At 42.6% G+C, this 18685-nt stretch overlaps 2 protein-coding genes across 3 annotated transcripts in view; both read right to left on the reverse strand.

Moving 5' to 3' along the window:
• LOC110523732 (protein phosphatase Slingshot homolog 1) overlaps positions 1-2093 on the reverse strand; it is a 32063-nt gene extending 29970 nt beyond the window's left edge. The window contains exon 1 of the mRNA XM_021602689.2: positions 1487-2093. Within this exon, the coding sequence (XP_021458364.2) occupies positions 1487-1567 (81 nt within the window). The 5' untranslated portion in view covers positions 1568-2093. The remainder of the gene's footprint in view (positions 1-1486) is intronic.
• Positions 2094-8089: 5996 nt separating this feature from the next.
• On the reverse strand, positions 8090-18346 carry LOC110523736 (synaptic vesicle 2-related protein). Of its 2 annotated transcripts, none has more exons than XM_021602698.2 (16): positions 17821-18346; positions 13402-13541; positions 12999-13084; positions 12779-12877; positions 12441-12512; positions 11196-11320; positions 10398-10461; positions 10140-10265; positions 9871-9999; positions 9667-9740; positions 9454-9530; positions 9174-9281; positions 8927-9038; positions 8669-8750; positions 8486-8575; positions 8090-8370 (listed from the first exon to the last, which is right to left on the reverse strand). In XM_021602698.2, exons 1-16 carry the CDS (start codon positions 17880-17882, stop codon positions 8146-8148), a joined length of 1671 nt encoding a protein of 556 aa, XP_021458373.2. In that variant the 5' UTR covers positions 17883-18346; the 3' UTR covers positions 8090-8145. The 2 variants fall into 2 exon arrangements, with proteins under 2 accessions (XP_021458373.2, XP_021458372.2); XM_021602697.2 differs by having other exon boundaries at positions 9667-9743.
• Between the last annotated feature and the right edge of the window lie 339 nt (positions 18347-18685).

Here is an 18685-nt window from a genome sequence, read left to right on the forward strand (position 1 = left end):
ACGAACCAGTAACCCTTCCATCATGGCTGTGCAGACAGTACAGCAGCATGGATTGCGCAACAGCAGCACATGACTATATTATGACCTGCTATGTCCTATGCTCCCTTCATTGACCTTGCTATAATAGCTCATCACAATGTCACAGTACAATGTCTCAGAGGATTCCCATCGACTGGTGGGGACATCAGAGAGAATCCTTCCCTTTAAAGATTTGGGTATATAGGCCATTACTATGGTGTTTTTGATTTATGTGAACTAGTAACTCAATAAAGAGTTTGAGTTTGTTGCATTAAGTAAGGTCTGTGCATAAAACTCTCTCTGTGTTCCATGAAAGGTTACAGAGGTTATGGTGCCCAAAAGAGCACTGACATAGACCTAAACTCTGTGCTTGACCCGTGGCGATGTCGAAGAGGTTACCTAATCCAACAGCTCAAACTAATCCAATCACTTGTAGCAACATACTCCAGACACTTTCAGGTATACAAGAGAGGAATACACAGGATTATACTGTAGGTCACCAACTCAGTATGAAATCCTTTCTGCAGCAGTATCTTTAATGATGTAATTAGTATGACATCATTTCTGCAGCAGTCAGCCATGTGTGTGTTTGTGTGCGCAATTGACTGCCACGATGGGAATTCAAGCCATAATGGGTTCATTGGCCTTTGAAAGTTATGGTCTAAAAAAAAATGCATCATATGCTTTATTAGGGAGATCAGAAGCCGGAGAGATGTACTACAGTGTATGTTTTAACTGAACTTAGGTTTTAAACGTTCAATACACTTGCATTGAATACAGTGTATCAGCGCTCTCTACTGGCCGTACCAGGTCACTATCTATGATCTCATATGTTTTGAAATATTAGCTCACACCTGCCACCGTAGTATTTTGACAGTGAGTTGAACCATTAAAACGAGCGGGTACCAACCGCAGCATCCCCGACTCACTAGTGATGTAACCGTGCATATTAATAGGCAAGTAGCTAGTTGTACTATTCTGATCAATCTCACTCTATTCCATATGCCAGTCTAAGCAAATTAATTTAAACAAATTACTTACAAAATGTGCAAAAGCCTGAGTTCATATTTTAATTAAAGTACCTACTGTATTAACGCAAATGTGTCTTTAAACCACACAAGCTGAAGGCAGAAATAAAATGTTGCCACACGCAATGAATGCATTGTTCTGGTAACTAATCCCCAGCTCAGATTTTGTTTACAAGCTAACGTCGCGGGGCTGGACTAGTTAACCATTCTAAACGCCATGGATTCCAGGAAGTCAACTATTAAACAATGTCCATACAAAACTGTTTTGCCGTGTTAAATAAAAAGTCACAACATTTCTAAAATTCTATTGACAGCTGAAAGCGTTCTCTGCTATGCTGGGCCTAGTGGGTGAGGGACGTGGGTATCGGGCGCATCCCCGGCGTTTCCTCCACGGCGCTGCCTATAGCGAACAGCCCCCGCGCTAGACAGTTTCCACTTACCTCCCCCGCGTTGGTGGTTGCGGTACTGGCGGTGGATGCCGCGCTGGGGGTGGGAGAGCGCTGCAGGGTTACCAGGGCCATGGTGGGCTGCTGTTACGGAGGAGGGGAGTCCTTTGAATGGGAGAAAGAAAGGCGCGTTGCTCTGGGACAAGATACGCCGAAATTGTCCCTGTCCAGCACAGGAGAAAAAGCTCAGGATCGCATTAAATATTTTTTGCCTCTGATTTCACCATGATACACCCATCACCGGCTTCCGCCTCGCTCATCCTCCACAGTTCGCTTTAGAATAGTCATCTGTAAATAGTTGTAAAGGCAAGTATAACATTTCGTCCATCTGAGTTATATGCCATTTTATCACGCAGACAAACAAAACATCGTAGATTGCATGAGGAGCAGAAATGACATGCGCTTCTGTTTTACTGCCGGATACTAGGATTGGCCAAACCAATTTGCGTACGCGCTGTCATTGGGCAAATGTCGTCAAGGTGATTCTGGACAGACTATATTTTTGAGACTATAGACCACAGACTATTCTCTGCGGAGTCCCCAACAGGCGGATGTTCCGGTGTTGTGCAGAAAAGCTCCCCCCTGCCAGAATTCTTCCCCCCTTCGCGTGAATGCGCACGCACTCAATTCTTCATTGCTGGGATTTGCTTGAACGCGCACGCACTCAATTCTCCATTGCTGCGACTTGCTTGAAAATTGAGATTTCTGATCATGTTAGGCTGTTTCATTTAATTTGTTTTATATCGGTTTGATCGCGGTGAGGCACTAACGATTTCGGCAAGGCTATTTTCTTGCCTGCCGAAATCCCCCCCCCCCCCTTCTATTTTGGGACTGCAAGGCCTGGCACACTTCTGAATAATTTTATGTAGCTCATGTTGACCATTACTGTGTTCCACAGAAAGTATTTGACTCCAGCCACAAAATTAAGGAAATTAGGAAATTGCTGAAAGCAAAATTAGAGTGTATTAGAGTGTAAAGAAACATAAACATTTGTTTTAGAAACATCTTGTAATGTTTAAGAAAATAAAGATCATATTTGTGTATTATCACACAATAACACAAAAATATCACGGAAGGTTAAGTTTGTTAACAAACATTAAATAGGAAATACACATTATAATCTTTGCATAATAAGATGTAAAATGACAAATCAAATATAAAAAGACAATAAATAACAAACAAATTGGAAAGCTGCAACAGCTCGACTGGACATTTAGTCCACTTTTAATGGAAAGTTTTCCAGGTGATAGCGTCGCCTGGAACTCAAGCCTAACCTCGTCCTGACAGGCAGCGCAGACATGGTTTTCATATAGGACTGGTGGAACCATCGTGGGCAGCAGTTACAACCAATCTGAAATTTGGGAGGCTGCACCTGCTGGTGTGGTGGAGGTGGAGGCTGCACCTGCTGGTGTGGTGGCTGTGGAGGCTGCACCTGCTGGTGTGGTGGCTGTGGAGGCTGCTGATTGTATTTTATGAGGGATCCGACGAGTCTCCTCTATATGAGGCCTCATGTGATCCACGCTTATTTTAAGGAAGATAACCCCCTTGTTATCTTCCAAGTCTGTGCTTTTCTCTGCGAGACCTCAAATCGTATATGGCCGAGATAGTTGGGATCTAGTTAAATCAAATAAAATTTTATTTGTCACATACACATAGTTAGCAGATGTTAATGCAAGTGTAGCGAAATGCTTGTGCTTCTAGTTCCGACAATGCAGTAATAACCAATGAGTAATCTAACCTAACAATTCCACAACTACTACCTCATACACACAAGTGTAATGGGATACAGAATATGTACATAAAGATATATGAATGAGTGATGGTACAGAACGGCATAGGCAAGATGCAGTAGATGGTATAGAGTACAGTATATACATATAAGATGGGTAATGTAGGGTATATAAACATAAAGTGGCATAGTTTAAAGTGGCTAGTGATACATGTATTACATAAAGATGGCAAGATGCAGTAGATGATATAGAGTACAGTATATACACATACATATGAGATGAGTAATGTAGGGTATATAAACATAAAGTGGCATTGTTTAAAGTGGCTAGTGATACATGTTTTACATGAATTTCCATGAATTTCCATTATTAAAGTGGCTGGAGTTGAGTCAGTATGTTGGCAGCAGCCACTCAATGTTAGTGGTGGCTGTTTAACAGTCTGAAGGCCTTGAGATATAAGCTGTTTTTCAGTCTCTACCAAGTTCCAAACTGCCTCTGGAAGCAACTCTAGCACAATAACTGTTCTTCGGGAGCTTCATGAAATGGGTTTCCATGGCTTAGCAGCCGCACACAAGTCTAAGATCAACATGCGCATTGCCAAGCATCGGCTGGAGTGTCAAGCGTCTGCCGCCATTGGACTCTGGAGCAGTGGAAAAGCATCCTCTGAGTGATGAATCACGCTTCACCATCTGGCAGTCCAATGGATGAATCTGGGTTTGGCGGATGCCAGGAAAACGCTACCTGCCCCAATGCATAGTGCCAACTGTAAAGTTTGATGGAGGAGGAATAATGGTCTGGGGCTGTTTTTTATGGTTCGGGTTAGGCCACTTAGATACAGTGAAGGGAAATCTTAACACTACAGCATACAATGACATTCTAGACGATTCTTTTCCTCCAACTTTGTGGCAACAGTTTGGGGAAGGCCCTTTCCTGTTTCAGCATGACAATGCCCCCATGCACTAAGCGAGGTCCATACAGAAATGGTTTGTCGAGATCGGTGTGGAAGAACTTGACTGGCCTGCACAGAGCCCTGACCTCAACCCCATCGAACACTTTTAGGATGATTTGGAACGGCGTCTGCGAGCCAGGCCTAATTGCCTAACATCAGTGCCCAACCTCACTAATGCTCGTGGCTGAATGGAAGCAAGTCCCCGCAGCAATGTTCCATCTAGTGGAACATCTAGTGGAAAGCTTTCCCAGAAGAGTGGAGGCTGTTATAGAAGCAAAGGGGGGACCAACTCCATATTAATGCCCATGATTTTAGAATGAGATGTTCGACGAGCAGGTGACCACACATACCTTTGGTCATGTAGTGTAGCTACCAGTGGTGTAAAGTAAAGTATAAATACCTTAAAGTACTACTGAAGTAGTTTTTTTTAATGTGTACTTTAATTTACTATTTATATTTTGGACAACTTTTACTTTTCTACATCCCTAAAGAAAATAATGTACTTTTTACTCCATACATTTTCCCTGACACCCAAAAGTACTCGTTACATTTTGAATGATTAGCAGGACAGGAAAACGGTGAGAACATCCCTGGTCATCCCTACTGTCTCTTATCTGGCATGCTCACTAACACACATGCTTAGTTTGTAAATTATGTCAAAGTGCTGGAGTGTGCCACTGGCTATCTGTAAATCTGGTTTGCTTAATATAAGGAATTTGACATTTTGATACTTAAGTATATTTTAGCAATGACATTTACTTTTGATACTTAAGTATATTAAAAACCAAATACTATGACTTTTACTCAAGATGTATTTTACTGGGTGACTTTCACTTTTACTTGAGTCATCTATCAAGGTATCTCTATATTAAGGTCAAGTATGACCATTTTGCACTTTTCCACCACTGATAGCTACTGTAACTATTTAGCTTCTTGTACCCGTTGTTGGCGCTTGTTGACCCACAGTGTTGTGCCAGTCCCGCTTGATCTGGTGCGATTCAGAATGGCCATCGACGATCTGTTTGCATCGCCAGACTCAACCCATTGTCCCGTTGTTGGCTTTCCATAAAGGGTTCATCAGGCCCACTCAGGGTCGATCCCCTATCACACAGATGGCTAAGGGGGCTGCTGTATGCATTTCCACCAATTCCCTTTCCCCCTCAGGTAGGGAGGACGATCAGTCTCGAGAGCGCATCTTTTCTACTTGTTGCTCCACTTTGGCCACAGCAACCATGGGAACTCCCTCTCCGGGCAGACCTCCTTTCACAAGCAAAAGACAAGCTTTGGATCCCCAAACCCAGCATACTGAAGTTGTTGGTGTGGTCCCTGAACATGACCTCCTTATAGCTGCAGTGTTGTCTTTCTTGGTAATTGATCAAATTCAGGCAACCAGGGAATCCTCTATCTGAACCCTGTATTAAGTGGAATGTGCTCAGGAAAAGATGTCGACCATGCAGAATTGCCTTTTCCTGTCCAATTTCTGTCATTTTGACTTTCCTCCAGGAGCTTCTGGCTGCAGGGAAGTCCCCATCTAAACTCAGCAAAAAAAGAAATGTCCCCTTTTCAGGACCCTGTCTTTCAAAGATAATTTGTAAAACTCCAAATAACTTCACAGATCTACATTGTAAAGGGTTTAAACACTGTTTCCCTTGCTTGTTCAATGAACCATAAACAATTAATGAACATGCACCTGTGGAACGGTCGTTAAGACACTAACAGCTTACAGAAGGTAGGCAATTAAGGTCACAGTTATGAAAACTTAGGACACTAAAGAGGTCTTTCTACTGACTCTGAAAAACAGCAAAAGAAAGATGCCCAGGGGCCCTGCTCATCTGCGTGAACGTGCCTTAGGCATGCTGCAAGGAGGCATGCGGACTGCAGATGTGAGCAGGGCAATAAATTGCAATGTCCGTACTGTGAGACGCCTAAGACAGAGCTACAGGGAGACAGGATGGACAGCTGGGTCCGTCATGGTCTGGGGCAGTGTGTCACAGCATCATCGGACTGAGCTTGTTGTCATTGCAGGCAATTTCAAAGCTGTGCATTACAAGGAAGACATCCTCCTTCCTCATGTAGTACCCTTCCTGCAGGCTCATCCTGACATGACCCTTCAGCATGACAATGCCACCAGCCATACTGCTCGTTTTGTGTGTGACTTCCTGCAAGACAGGAATGTCAGTGTTCTGCCACGGCCAGCGAAGAGCCCGGATCTCAATCCCATTGAGCATGTCTGGGACCTGTTGGATCGGTGAGGGTGAGGGCTAGGGCCATTCCCCCCAGAATACTGACTGTTACTTTTGATTTTGACTCCCCCTTTGTTCAGGGACACATTATTCCATTTCTGTTAGTCACATGTCTGTGGAACTTGTTCAGTTTATGTCTCAGTTGTTGAGTCTTATGTTCATACAAATATTTACACATGACAAGTTTGCAAACAATAAACAAAGTCGACAGTGAGAGGACATTTCTTTTTTTGCTGAGTTTACATTGAAAGGGTATATATAGGGCAGCCACCTCTATAGCTCATAACCAGGGACACACCCTTTAGTTTCGAAATTCATGAAAGGTGCCCGCAGGCTACGGCCACCCAAGGCCCCTTCAGTACCCTCATTGGAATTAGATTGTTGTCCTACGATCACTTATAAGTCCACCATTTGAGCCCCTGTCGTCACTTGAGCTATGTGAGCTCTCTGTCAGACTGCTTTTTATTGACTATTGTTTCAGCCAAGAGTGTTGGAGAATTGCATGCCTTTTCTACCTATCCTTCATGCCTCACTTTAGCAGAATATGGATCTAAGGCAGTGCTTTGGTCAAACCCAGAATTCTTACATAAAGTGCTTTCATCATCACATGCTAACCAGACCTTAACAATGCGAAACTCCATCTTAACTCCTCTTCCACATTTACTTTCCTCAAGAACAGTATGTAAGTGTAATGGATGTGAAACGCTAGCTTAGTTAGCGGTGGTGCACGCTAAATAGTGTTTCAATCGGTGACGTCACTTGCTCTGAGACCTTGAAGTAGTAGTTCCCCTTGCTCTGCAAGGGCCGCGGCTTTTGTGGACGAGGGGACGGTCTAAAGTTATACTGTTACATAAGGGACCTAGTTTCAGGCGTTTCTTTTACGCCTGCTACGTTAGGTAACTACAGACTATCATACTCCCCACCCAGAAACAAAATGCTATTTATCATGAAATGTCTTGATGTGAATATTTGCAAACGTATTTCTTTTCTGTATTTTACCCCCCTGTTCGATCTTGTCTCATTGCTGAAACTCCCCAACGAGCTCGGGAGAGACGAAGATCGAGTCATGCATCCTCCGAAATATAACCCGCCTAACTGTGCTCTTTAACACCCGCAAGCCGCATCAATGTGTCAGAGGAAACGCTGTTCAGCTGGTGATCGGAGTCAGTTTGCAGGCACCCGGCCCGCCACAAGCAGTCGCTAGAGTACGATGAGCCAGGTAAAGCCCCAACGGCCAAACCTGGGTCTGTAGTAACTCCTCTAGCACTGCGATGTGGTGCCTTATACGCCACGCCAGGTTTCCATATTTGCACATTTTAAGTGGGAAATTCAAACAAGGAACAATAGTACACACATTTCAGAACTCATGCACAGATATGCACCCATGTATTGCAATAATGAATATGAACACTCTTAAATTATCAAAATAGTTGTAGCAAAATTCATAGAAAAATGATCTGAGCCTCTCAGGTTACACAATATCCATAAATACTTAGTCATCAAAGTCCTGTTAAAAATGCTGGTGTGCAAACTGAAGTGTAGTCTTGCTAATGTGCTGTAACTTGAGTTCTCTCCCCATCCAATAATGTCTGCGTGGGGTTCCAGCTTGTAAACTGTCCCATCTTTAATATCCTTTTGTGTGGCATCCGTGAGAAATAACTTGATAAGACTAAAGTGGGAATAATCAAGTGCCCTTTATTTCTCTCAACGCCTTACTCCCTATTGTCCTCATCAGCTGTTATAGGATGATCCATAGCTGGTGTGCGTTGGTGAAGCCTCAGAGCCATTTGACATCTGGCCTGTTTTCATCTCCTCCTGACCGGCTGCGATTCGACTAGACTCCTGCAGGCCCAGGCCTGTGGTCTCAATGGGCAACAGCATGGACGCTCCTGTGGCCAGCAGGCAAAAGATGCAGTACACAGACAGTGTGAGGTACACAGACTTCTTGAGCAGCACCTGTATGGGCCAAAATAGCTGGAGGTTAGCAGTGCTGGGGAGCCAGAGGGCCGGGAGTCCTCTGAGAGGGCAGCGTGTCTTCGATTCGAATGAAGTAAAACAAGGTCATGATTACCTGTGACACAAAGGGAGTTAGAAGGGCACCCCCCCTGGCCATCCCACTGCAGGTCCCAATGCCCAGAGCTCTGGTGGCTGTGGGATATACCTACAGAAAAAAACATTTATACAAAAAGTCCTCAACAGCAGAAGCTGTGGTTTTGGATGTCAAGTACCTACTGATGGAGAAAAAAATGCTTACCTCAGGCGTGTAGACATAAGCAACCTGGAACCCCCCAGTGATGAATGCTCTGGCGATGAAGATGAAGACTGTCAGAGCTACCCTGTAGACCAAGTGTATGAGACATCAGCAGAGCATGAACACAGCTGTCACCCCCACACAGCGTTAAGAGAATGGGTGAAGCCAAATCAGTGACTAACTGCGCCAGTTCAGATTGAAGGCCCTTGATTACCAAGGTTCGCCAATCTTGGACCTGGTCAAGGTGAAGAGTGCACTTACCTTCCAACACAAGCGTACAGGGGCAGAATGCACACAGAGAACATCAGGAAACACATTGCCATGCTTTTCTTCCTGCCAATCCGATCGATCAAAAACAATGTCACAAAAAGACCTGCAGAGACAGGAGAAAAAAGAAATGGACATACCGAATGTCCCACTCAGCACATCAACAAAACACAAGATTCAGTTCTGTTAAATTACTGCTGAACAGTATCTATGGTATATAAATGCCTTAAATATCATTCACCTGGAAATTCAGCTAAGGTGGTCCAGAGTAGGTCTTTGTAGTCATCTAACGTCAAGTATTTGCATTCCAGGTTGCACTTTGGCTCAGTCTTTGCATCTTGGGTGATGACTGGAGGTACATATTTTGTAAGTCAAAGGTTCTAAAAGAGCAACTAGAAGGGCAGGCTTGCAGGACTGTTTACCATGTTTGATTGTTTGGGCGGTGCAGGAGTTTCTCCTTAAGACTATCAAAAGGGAAGTTTCGACCTTTCAGAGTAACATGCAGACCAGCTGTCACTCACCACCACATGCATCTCCTGCCTGGAATAACTCAGTGGTCAGGAGGACCAGGCCATAGTAGGAGAAGGCATTGGCAAACCTGAGACAGAAACCATACAAACACAGATCACACAAAGGGCCCAACTCTGGGTTTCTGAGGTTCTATGAACTAGGAGGATGGGGTGCACTGGTTGAGCTAATGAGATGCCAGTATAATGAGAGAAAAATCAACCTACCATATAAACCACAGGAGAAGGGTGGTTCTGCGATATTGAGGAGTTAAGAGATCTCGGATCCTACCACGCTCCTCCTGCTTTACAAATATATAAAAAGCACACCCGAGCGATTGTCGTGAATACACAAAAAGTTGTCAGCTAAGATGGTCTCAGATAAACATATACCACATGAATGCACACACCACACCAATTATACGGTTTCACCTGTTTATTGGCAATAAGCCTCCCAAGAGGCATGGTCTTCCCATTGTCAGCAGCGATGAGTCTTAACGTTTTCATAGCATTTTCCCTGTTTCCCGAAAGCACATCAAAGCGGGGACTCTCAGGCAGCCACTGTATCAGACGCAGACACGTGCATATGACACACTTCATCCACTACCTATGTGTTCAGTATCAACCACCTTTGTGCTGCATGTCAACCATTGTCTCAGAACCATAGATATTGCAGGGCTCAGTTCAGTCGTAATACTTACAAAACAGAAGATAACAAAGACCACCAGGGGTGCAGTAGACAGGCCAAGCAGCCACCGCCAGCCCATGGTAGGCATGATCCAGATGGCCAGAAGGACCTCAAACACAGCGCCTAGGGCCCAGAATATCTGATGGCCGCCAAGACAAGAGGATTAAGCACTGTAGGATGGAACACCACTCCAGAAATTGTTTATTTTCTTATGAGATAAAAACTAATGCAATAGAACAAATATGATTAAAGGCCAGTGGATAGAAAGTACCTGAATCAGCATAATGCAGGTGGCCCTTGACTTCCTTGGGAGGAACTCGGAGTACAACGTCACCCTGAAAGAAGATGTCCATTAATTAATCTAAAAATGACTTTTCTACCTGATGCAGAACACAACTATGGGGAATTCAAAGAAGCACGGCACACAACATTAACTTCTACAGGTAATAGGGTAGCCCGGTATTGGTCAGAAAATTAAACCGTTACCTTGGCTATAAAATAGAAGGTTCCACAGCATCAGTTACATTCAGTACAAAATAAACTACTAACAGTCAGCATTTTATTAACAAAAGGCAATATTTTCTGGTCCTGAATCATTGAGTCTGGAACCAGTTCTATCAATCAGACTCAGGGCTAAAAATACATTTGTTTTGTTCCTGGTTGGAGCGTTATTGTTGCTCTGCCATCTTCACAGGTCTAACTGTCCCAAGAGAGAATGTCAGTGTGCTACAATAACAGTGTTCTGTTAATTCAGCCTGATCAGCTCCACTGCAGATAAACCACATTTAGGAAAGGTTCAACTCGGATTGAGAGACTAACGCAGTCATTTCAAAGACATCAGTCATTTCAACAGTACTTTACAGTGCATCTCCATGATACTGTTAAAGTGGCATTTCGGGTGAATTTATGATGATCGTCTTTCATGTACGACTGTTATCATCTTGGAAATCTGGACAGTGACGTTGTTGTACAACAAAGTCTGATGTGTTCTATTCCACTGTATTGCAACAGAGTGCGGCACTGAGGAAGCCAGGTGTGCTGTATGTGCCTTATGGAGTACATCACTCACGACTGTGGGGCTCCTCCAATGCCAAAGCCCACCAGGCCGCGCAGCACCATGACCCAGCCATACGCCGGGGAAAAGGCACTAAGGAAGCCGTAGTATAGGACCCACATCATGCACATCGTCAGGCCCTGTTCACCACACAAATACACAGTGTACAAGACATTAGAAACACCTTCCTAATACTGACATTTTGTCCTCAGAACAGCCTCAATTCCTAGGGGCATGGACTCTACAAGGTGTTAAACGCGTTCCACAGGGATGCTGGCTCATGTTGACTCCAATGCTTCCCACAGTTGTGTCAAGTTGGCTGGATGTCCTTTGGGTGGTGGACCATTCTTGATACCCATGGAAAACTGTTGAGCGTGAAAAACCCAGCAGTGTTGCAGTCCTTGACCCAAACTTGTGCGCCAGGCACCTACTACCATACCCTGTTCAAATGCACTTAAAATCTTTTGTCTTGCCCATTCACCCTCTGAATGGCACACCTATGCAATTCATATCTTCTTCTTCTTCTGAGTTTAATGGCAGTTGGCATCCAATACGTTGCATTACTGCCCCCAACTGAACCATAAAAATAAATCCATTATACTTCGTAATACAAAATAAAATAACATCCTTCAAACTAACCCTACACTCACAAGCCATGTCTCAATTGTTTCAAGACTTAAAAATCCTTATTTAACCTGACTCCTCCCTTCCATCTATACTTACAGTCTGTCATTAAACTCCGAAGAAGAAGATATGAATTGCATAGGTGTGCCATTCAGAAGGTGAATGGGCAAGGCAAAATATTTTAATTGTCTTTGAACAGGGTATGGTAGTAGGTGCCTGGCGCACCAGTTTGGGTCAAGGACTGCAACGCTGCTGGGTTTTTCACACTCAACAAGGGCAGCAGGTAGCCTAGTGGTTAGAGTGTTGGACTAGTAACTGAAAGGTTGCAAGATCGAATCCTCGAGATGACAAGGTACAAATCTGTTGTTCTGCCCCTGAACAAGGCAGTTAACCCACTGTTCCTAGGCCGTCATTGAAAATACAAATTTGTTCTTAACTGACTTGCCTAGTTAAATAAAATTGAAGTGTATTTAACAGGTGGGATCATAGCTTTCACCTGGTCAGTCTATGTCATGGAAAGAGCAGGTGTTCCTAATGTTTTATACACTCAGTGTATTTCACCATCAACATGACCAAATCATAGCCGTAAGATCTCAACCTTGTATACATGTTAAACAATTGCAGACTGAAACTTACTACTTTTCTGCCGTACTTGTCAGATATATTTCCCCATAGAGTCGAGCTGAACATCATCCCAATGAACACCACCTGAGAGAGAAGAAGTGACCTGATGACATCACTGGAACATTGACACCCAATGAATGATTACTACAAATACTATCCTATTAAAATGTTGGCTGTATGCCTTCAGCATTTCCTCTCTAGCTGGTGGCTACCCTCACAAGCCTATATGATTAGGTCTAATGTGATGATGACTACATGGCGTAATCAAACCCATGCGATAAAGTTTATGAGAGAATAACCCCAGTCTCGATGCCTGAGAGATAATGTTTTGGTGACAGAATGAGACTGACCGATGTTAGCATAGCCACCTTCCAGCTGGGCAGCATCCACTCACAGTGCAACTGAGGGGATATGACGCTCAGGATCATCATCTCCATGGCGTCCGCCATCTACAGTAAACACAACATGAGGGTCAGTGAGAGCAGCTCATGATTAGAAGGGGTTGTTGTTCCACAAATGAAAAAGATTTAAGGTCATGTCGGTCATTTGGAATCAATCCCACTCTCTCACCCACGACAGTCCAGTGAGGATAGAAAGCTTCCACTGAAACTTTCCAAAGCCAATGGCCTCCACTGCATCCTCCACTGTAAAGGTATCTGACAGGGCAGAGAGAAAGATGTGGTCAAGTTATAATAAAATCCCAAAACAACATATTACATGTTCTATCGTTCACAAACTTTCCCATACATGCTGCTTTTTCTACATCAGTAATGGTAAACTGAGAAATAGTGTTGATGAATTGAGTGGACAGTGGTTTAGTCAAGCTCAAGCTTTGGGAGACTTTGTATGGTTCAGTATTTAGTTTGAATAGCATATTTTCATAAATCCATGGGTTCAAGAGCATCGGGTAATTCTAAACGACAAATGAGCAGCAAATAGATGTGGAAACAAAATATAAATCAGTATGTGAAACCTTCAGTGGGGTCCTGTCCTGTCCTGCGCTCCCCGAGGTCCACAGTCTGCATCCCCGTGGTGTACACCTCATAGTCTCCACACTGCTCCTCCTCATTGTGACGCAGACTGTCTCCCGCTGTGCCTCGAAACGTCACCACACTGAAACCAAACCAAATCTTAAACAATACAGAGAAAGCAATAGATCTAAAGAATGACAACATCCTGATGTGACTTCCTGAATGCCATTGGTTTATTTCATGCTGAATCTACTGTATTGTCCGTGATGACTATTCAATAGGCTACTCAAACTACTGCAAATTGAGAAAAGATGTGACTAAACTGAATAAAAAGAAGACGAAACACTACTATGAAACAAATAAAGACTGAAAATAAAAAGATTTGGTGCACCTTAAATGAAATGTTGGGCAAAAAGGTCAACTCAGCTCCATCATTCATTGAATTAGATGGCTCATTCATCACAGAACCCACTGATATTGGCAAATACTTTGATGATTCTTTTCATTGGCAAGATAAGCAAACTTAGGCATGACATGCCAGCAACAAACACTGACACTACACATCCAAGTATAACTGATCAAATTATGAAAGACAAGCATTGCAATTTTGAATTCTGTAAAGTGAGTGTGGAAGAAGTGACAAGCCACCGGGGTCTGACCACTTTGATAGAAAATTACTGAGAATAATAGCGGACGACATTGCCACATCTTCAATCTAAGCCTACTAGAACGTGTGTGCCCTCAGGCCTGAGGGAAGCAAAAGTAATTACACTACACAAGAATAGTAAAGCCAACTTTACTGGCTCAAACAGCCGATCAATCAGCCTGTTGCCAACCCTTAGTAAACTTTTGGAAATAATGGTGTTTGACCAGATACAATGCCATTTTACTGTAAACAAATTGACAACATACTCTCAGCATGCTTATAGGGAAGGACATTCAACAAGCACGGCACTTACACAAATTACCAGTGGTGGAAAAAGTACCCAATCTTCATACTTGAGTAAAAGTGAAAGTCACCCAAGTAAAATACTACTTGAGTAAAAGTCTAAAAGTATTGGGTTTTAAATGTACTTAAGTATCAAAGTAAAAGTATAAATAATTTAAAATGTCTTACCAGACAACATGATTTTCTTGTTTTTTAAATTTACGGTTAGCCAGGGGCACAGCTCAACACACACAAATGAAGCATTTGTGTTGAGTGAGTCCACCAGATGTTCTCTTGATAAGTGTGTGAATTAGACAATTTTCCTGTCCTGCTAAGCATTCAAAATGCAACGAGTGCTTTGGGTGTCATCGAAAATGTAAGGATTACATTATTTTCTTTAGGAATGTAGTGGAGTAAAAGTAAAAGTTGTCAAAAATATAAATAGTAAAGTAGAGTAGAGATACCCCCAAAAAAGACTTAAAAGTACTCAAAAAGTATTTTTACTTAAGTACTTTACACCACTGTAAATTACTGATCATTGGCTGAGAGAAATTGATGATAAAAAGATTGTGGGAGCGGTTTTGTTAGACTTTAGTGCAGCTTTTGACATTATTGATCACAGTCTGCTGCTGGAAAAACGTATGTGTTATGGCTTTACACCCCTGCTATAACAGAACACAGAGGGTGTTCTTTAATGGAAGTCTCTCCAACATGATCCAGGTAGAACTAGGAATTCCCCAGGGCAGCTGTCTAGGCCCATTACTTTTTTCAATCTTTACTAATGACATGCCACTGGCTTTGAGTAAAGCCTGTGTCTATGTATACGAATGACTCAACACTATACACGTCAGCTACGACAGAGAGTCAAATCACTGCAAGACTTAACAAAGAGCTGCGGTTAGTTTCAGAATGGGTGGCAAGGAATAAGTTAGTCCTACATATTTCAAAAACTATGATTTGGGACAAATCATTCACTATACTCTAAACCTCAACTAAATCTTGTAATAAATAATGTGGAAATTGAGCAAGCTGAGGTTACTAAACTGCTTGGACTAACTCTGGATTGTAAACTGTCATGGTCAAAACATATTGATACAACAGTAGCTAAGATGGGGAGAAGTATGTCCATAATAAAGCGCTGCTCTGCCTTTTTAACAACACTATCAACAGGGCAGATCCTACAGGTTCTAGTTTGTTCGCACCAGTCGTGTGGTCAGGTACCACAGAGGGACCTCTGAAAATTACAATTGGCTCTGAACAGGGCAGCACGGCTGGCACTTAAATGTACATGGAGAGCTAACATTAATAATATGCATGTAAATGTCTCACGGCTCAAAGTGGAGGAGAGATTGACTTCATCACTACTTGTTTTTGTAAGAAGTGTTGAATGGACCGAGGTGTCTGTTTAAACTACTAGCACACAGCTCAGACACCCATGCATACCCCACAAGACATGACACCAGAGGGCTCTTCGCAATCCCCAAGTCAAGAACAGACTATGGGAGGCGCACAGTACTACGTAAAACCATGGCTACATGGAACTCTATTCCACAACAGCAACTGGAACCAATCTACTGATAACATGGCAAGCTCAGAGTACCTGGGTCATTCCAGCAATTGGGTGCCTTTTGAGTAGTGTAATTTGGTTAAAAAAAACCATTTGATTTCACCTCATTTTAACATTCTGTCATAAAGAGCACATGTTCAACGAAATAGAAAAAAATGTTTTCCCATCTCATGAGGTAAGTGCCTATTAAGTGGCAAATAAAGTAACAGGGTTGACTATAACAGGTTGAATATTTCATCTGACAACAGCCACAAATCCCCATGTGACGAGACGTTTATTGTGTGCAACACGGAAGCGCAATTGAAAGTAAGCTTCACAATTTAAATAAATAAATAATTCAACATTTCTAGCCTATCTATTGGTAACACGGTTGACATGTTATCTCCGACCCACTCACTTTTCCACCACAAAATACCAGAACATGGCCAAAAACAGTAGAACCAGCTCACCTGCTTTTACACTGTGGTTTGATTAAAATAGATATTTAAATGTATTCTTTTTTTTAAAGGACTAGTTTCACCACATTAAAACAAGAGTTCAAGTAACAGGGTTGACCTTACAATGTGGGACAGATGTACATGAATCACTAATGAATCACACATGAAATAAATAATACTTATTTAGAAATGACTTTGTCAAACCAACTTAATAAATAGGGCTTTACAATAGTGGTGAAAACTTGGGAGACATTTCGGGTTTAAGTGGGTTAAATCTTAACGCAGAATTTGGTGAAGTTAGCTGTCACGCCTTGATCTGCTTCACCTGGACTTGTCCTTGTCTCCACCCCTCTCCAGGTGTCACACACCTTCACCACTTATCCCATGGTATTTATACCTGTGTTTTCTGTCTGTCTGTGCCAGTTTGTCTGGTTTGTTCAAGCCTACCAGTGCTTTGTGTCTCAGCGCCTGCTTTTCCCCAGTCTCGCTTTTCTCACCCTCCTGGTTTTGACCCCCGCCTGTCCTGACTCCAAATACAGATATGCATCTGTTGGTTACAGATACCTTTTTAACAAATGGGCCTCACAGTGGGCCTTTAAGAACTCGTCGCAGTATGTTTGTGCATTCCAATTGCCAATCGATAAAATGCAATTGTGTTTGTTGTCCATAATTTATGCCTGTCCATACCATAACGCCAATGCCACCATTGGGCACGCTGTTCACAATGTTGACATCAGCAAACCACTTGCCCACACAAAGCCATACACATGGTCTGCGGTTGTGAGGTCGGTTGGACGTACTGCCAAATTCTCTAAAACGACATTGGTAAATTAAAATTAAAAGAAATTAAAATTAAATGAAATTAACAATTCTCTGGCAACTGCTCTGGTGGACATTCCTGCAGTCAGCTTGCCAATTGCACGCACCCTCAAAACTTGAGACACCTGTGGCACTGTGATGTGTGACAAAAGTGCACATTTTAGTGGCCTTTTTTGTGCCCAGCACAAGGTGCACCTTTGTAATGATCATGCTCTTTAATACGCCTCTTGATATGGCTTTCAGGTGCATAGATTATCTTGGCAAATGATAAATACTCACTAACAGGGATGGAAACAAATTTGTGCACAACATTTTAGAGAAATAAGCCTTTTGTTTATATGGAACATTTCTGGGATCTTTTATTTCAGCTCATGAAACATGGGACCAGCACTTTACATGTTGCGTTTACACTTTTGTCCAGTGTATAACAGGATTTTAAAATTCAATATTGGTGCACAATTTCTACTTACAATATAACAGGGCACTCATTTTATGGAACGACCCAGCTATGCAAAGTATCCAGTTTTCTTCCCCCTATGATTCCCCTACAGGTATTATCTTACGGAACACTAGGTCAGTCACCTTGCACTTCAACTTATCGTTAAGTGTGATTCCATCAATACAAAACTCCGGTAAGCTAGAATTTATGAGATTTAGATATTTACTGTACCTGATTTCAGGATCCCTCCATTGCTGGTAACTTATGTTGGATGTTTCCCCCCAGTTGCTCATGTCGATTATGCTGAAGGACAGGGACTGAGACCACCTGGTTTCAGGTGTTGTTGAGTTGGTTAAACCTGCTGGGGCATCTTCTATCTCAAATTACAGTCAGTCATCCAATAGGAATTAAGCCCTCAGGGAAGGGAGAGGGAGGAGTTGAATCTACTGTAAACAACCTTTTGGGAGAGGAAGGAAGAAGAATGTAAAAGACAATGAACTTTAAACCATTGGCCTCATACTGCCTAATTGTACCATTGTCACTACTATGTATTACGTATACATAAGGGTTATACAACCACTTTTACAAATGGTACTTGGGATATATACAGTATGGATATGAAAATAACCACTTTGTCGCAATACTCTAGACTGACAGTAGACGGTGCTCTTGCATCACACTAGTGCCTACCAAAGTGCACGATTGACATTCAAGTGAACCAGCTGAAAAACCAAGGTCAAAGGTCAATTAGGGGGCGCTTATATTTGTCCAGCTTCACACAACTGTGTAACATGTACAAGTGTGAGGTGCGATTTTTTTTGTGTGCATATCCCACTTTCCCTGAGACACCATCGGAGCGGGGTCACGGACATCAGAGGGGTATAGCGGTCTGTCAGATTCATGTCAAGATTGAAGTCTTTAGTAACAATAGCAAATGGCATCGGTAAATATTTACGTTTAGGCAAATCCATAGTAGGCACAGGAGTCTATTGTCAGGTTAAAGCCGGTGAATATGCTAAGGCTTTAATATCGTTACGTTAACAATCTTTAGTTAAATGTTTTTAGTATTTCTGAAATAACATGTAAAAGTCCTCTA

The sequence above is a fragment of the Oncorhynchus mykiss genome, chromosome 5 (genome assembly GCF_013265735.2).
Source record: "Oncorhynchus mykiss isolate Arlee chromosome 5, USDA_OmykA_1.1, whole genome shotgun sequence".
Taxonomy (NCBI): Eukaryota; Metazoa; Chordata; class Actinopteri; order Salmoniformes; family Salmonidae; genus Oncorhynchus; species Oncorhynchus mykiss.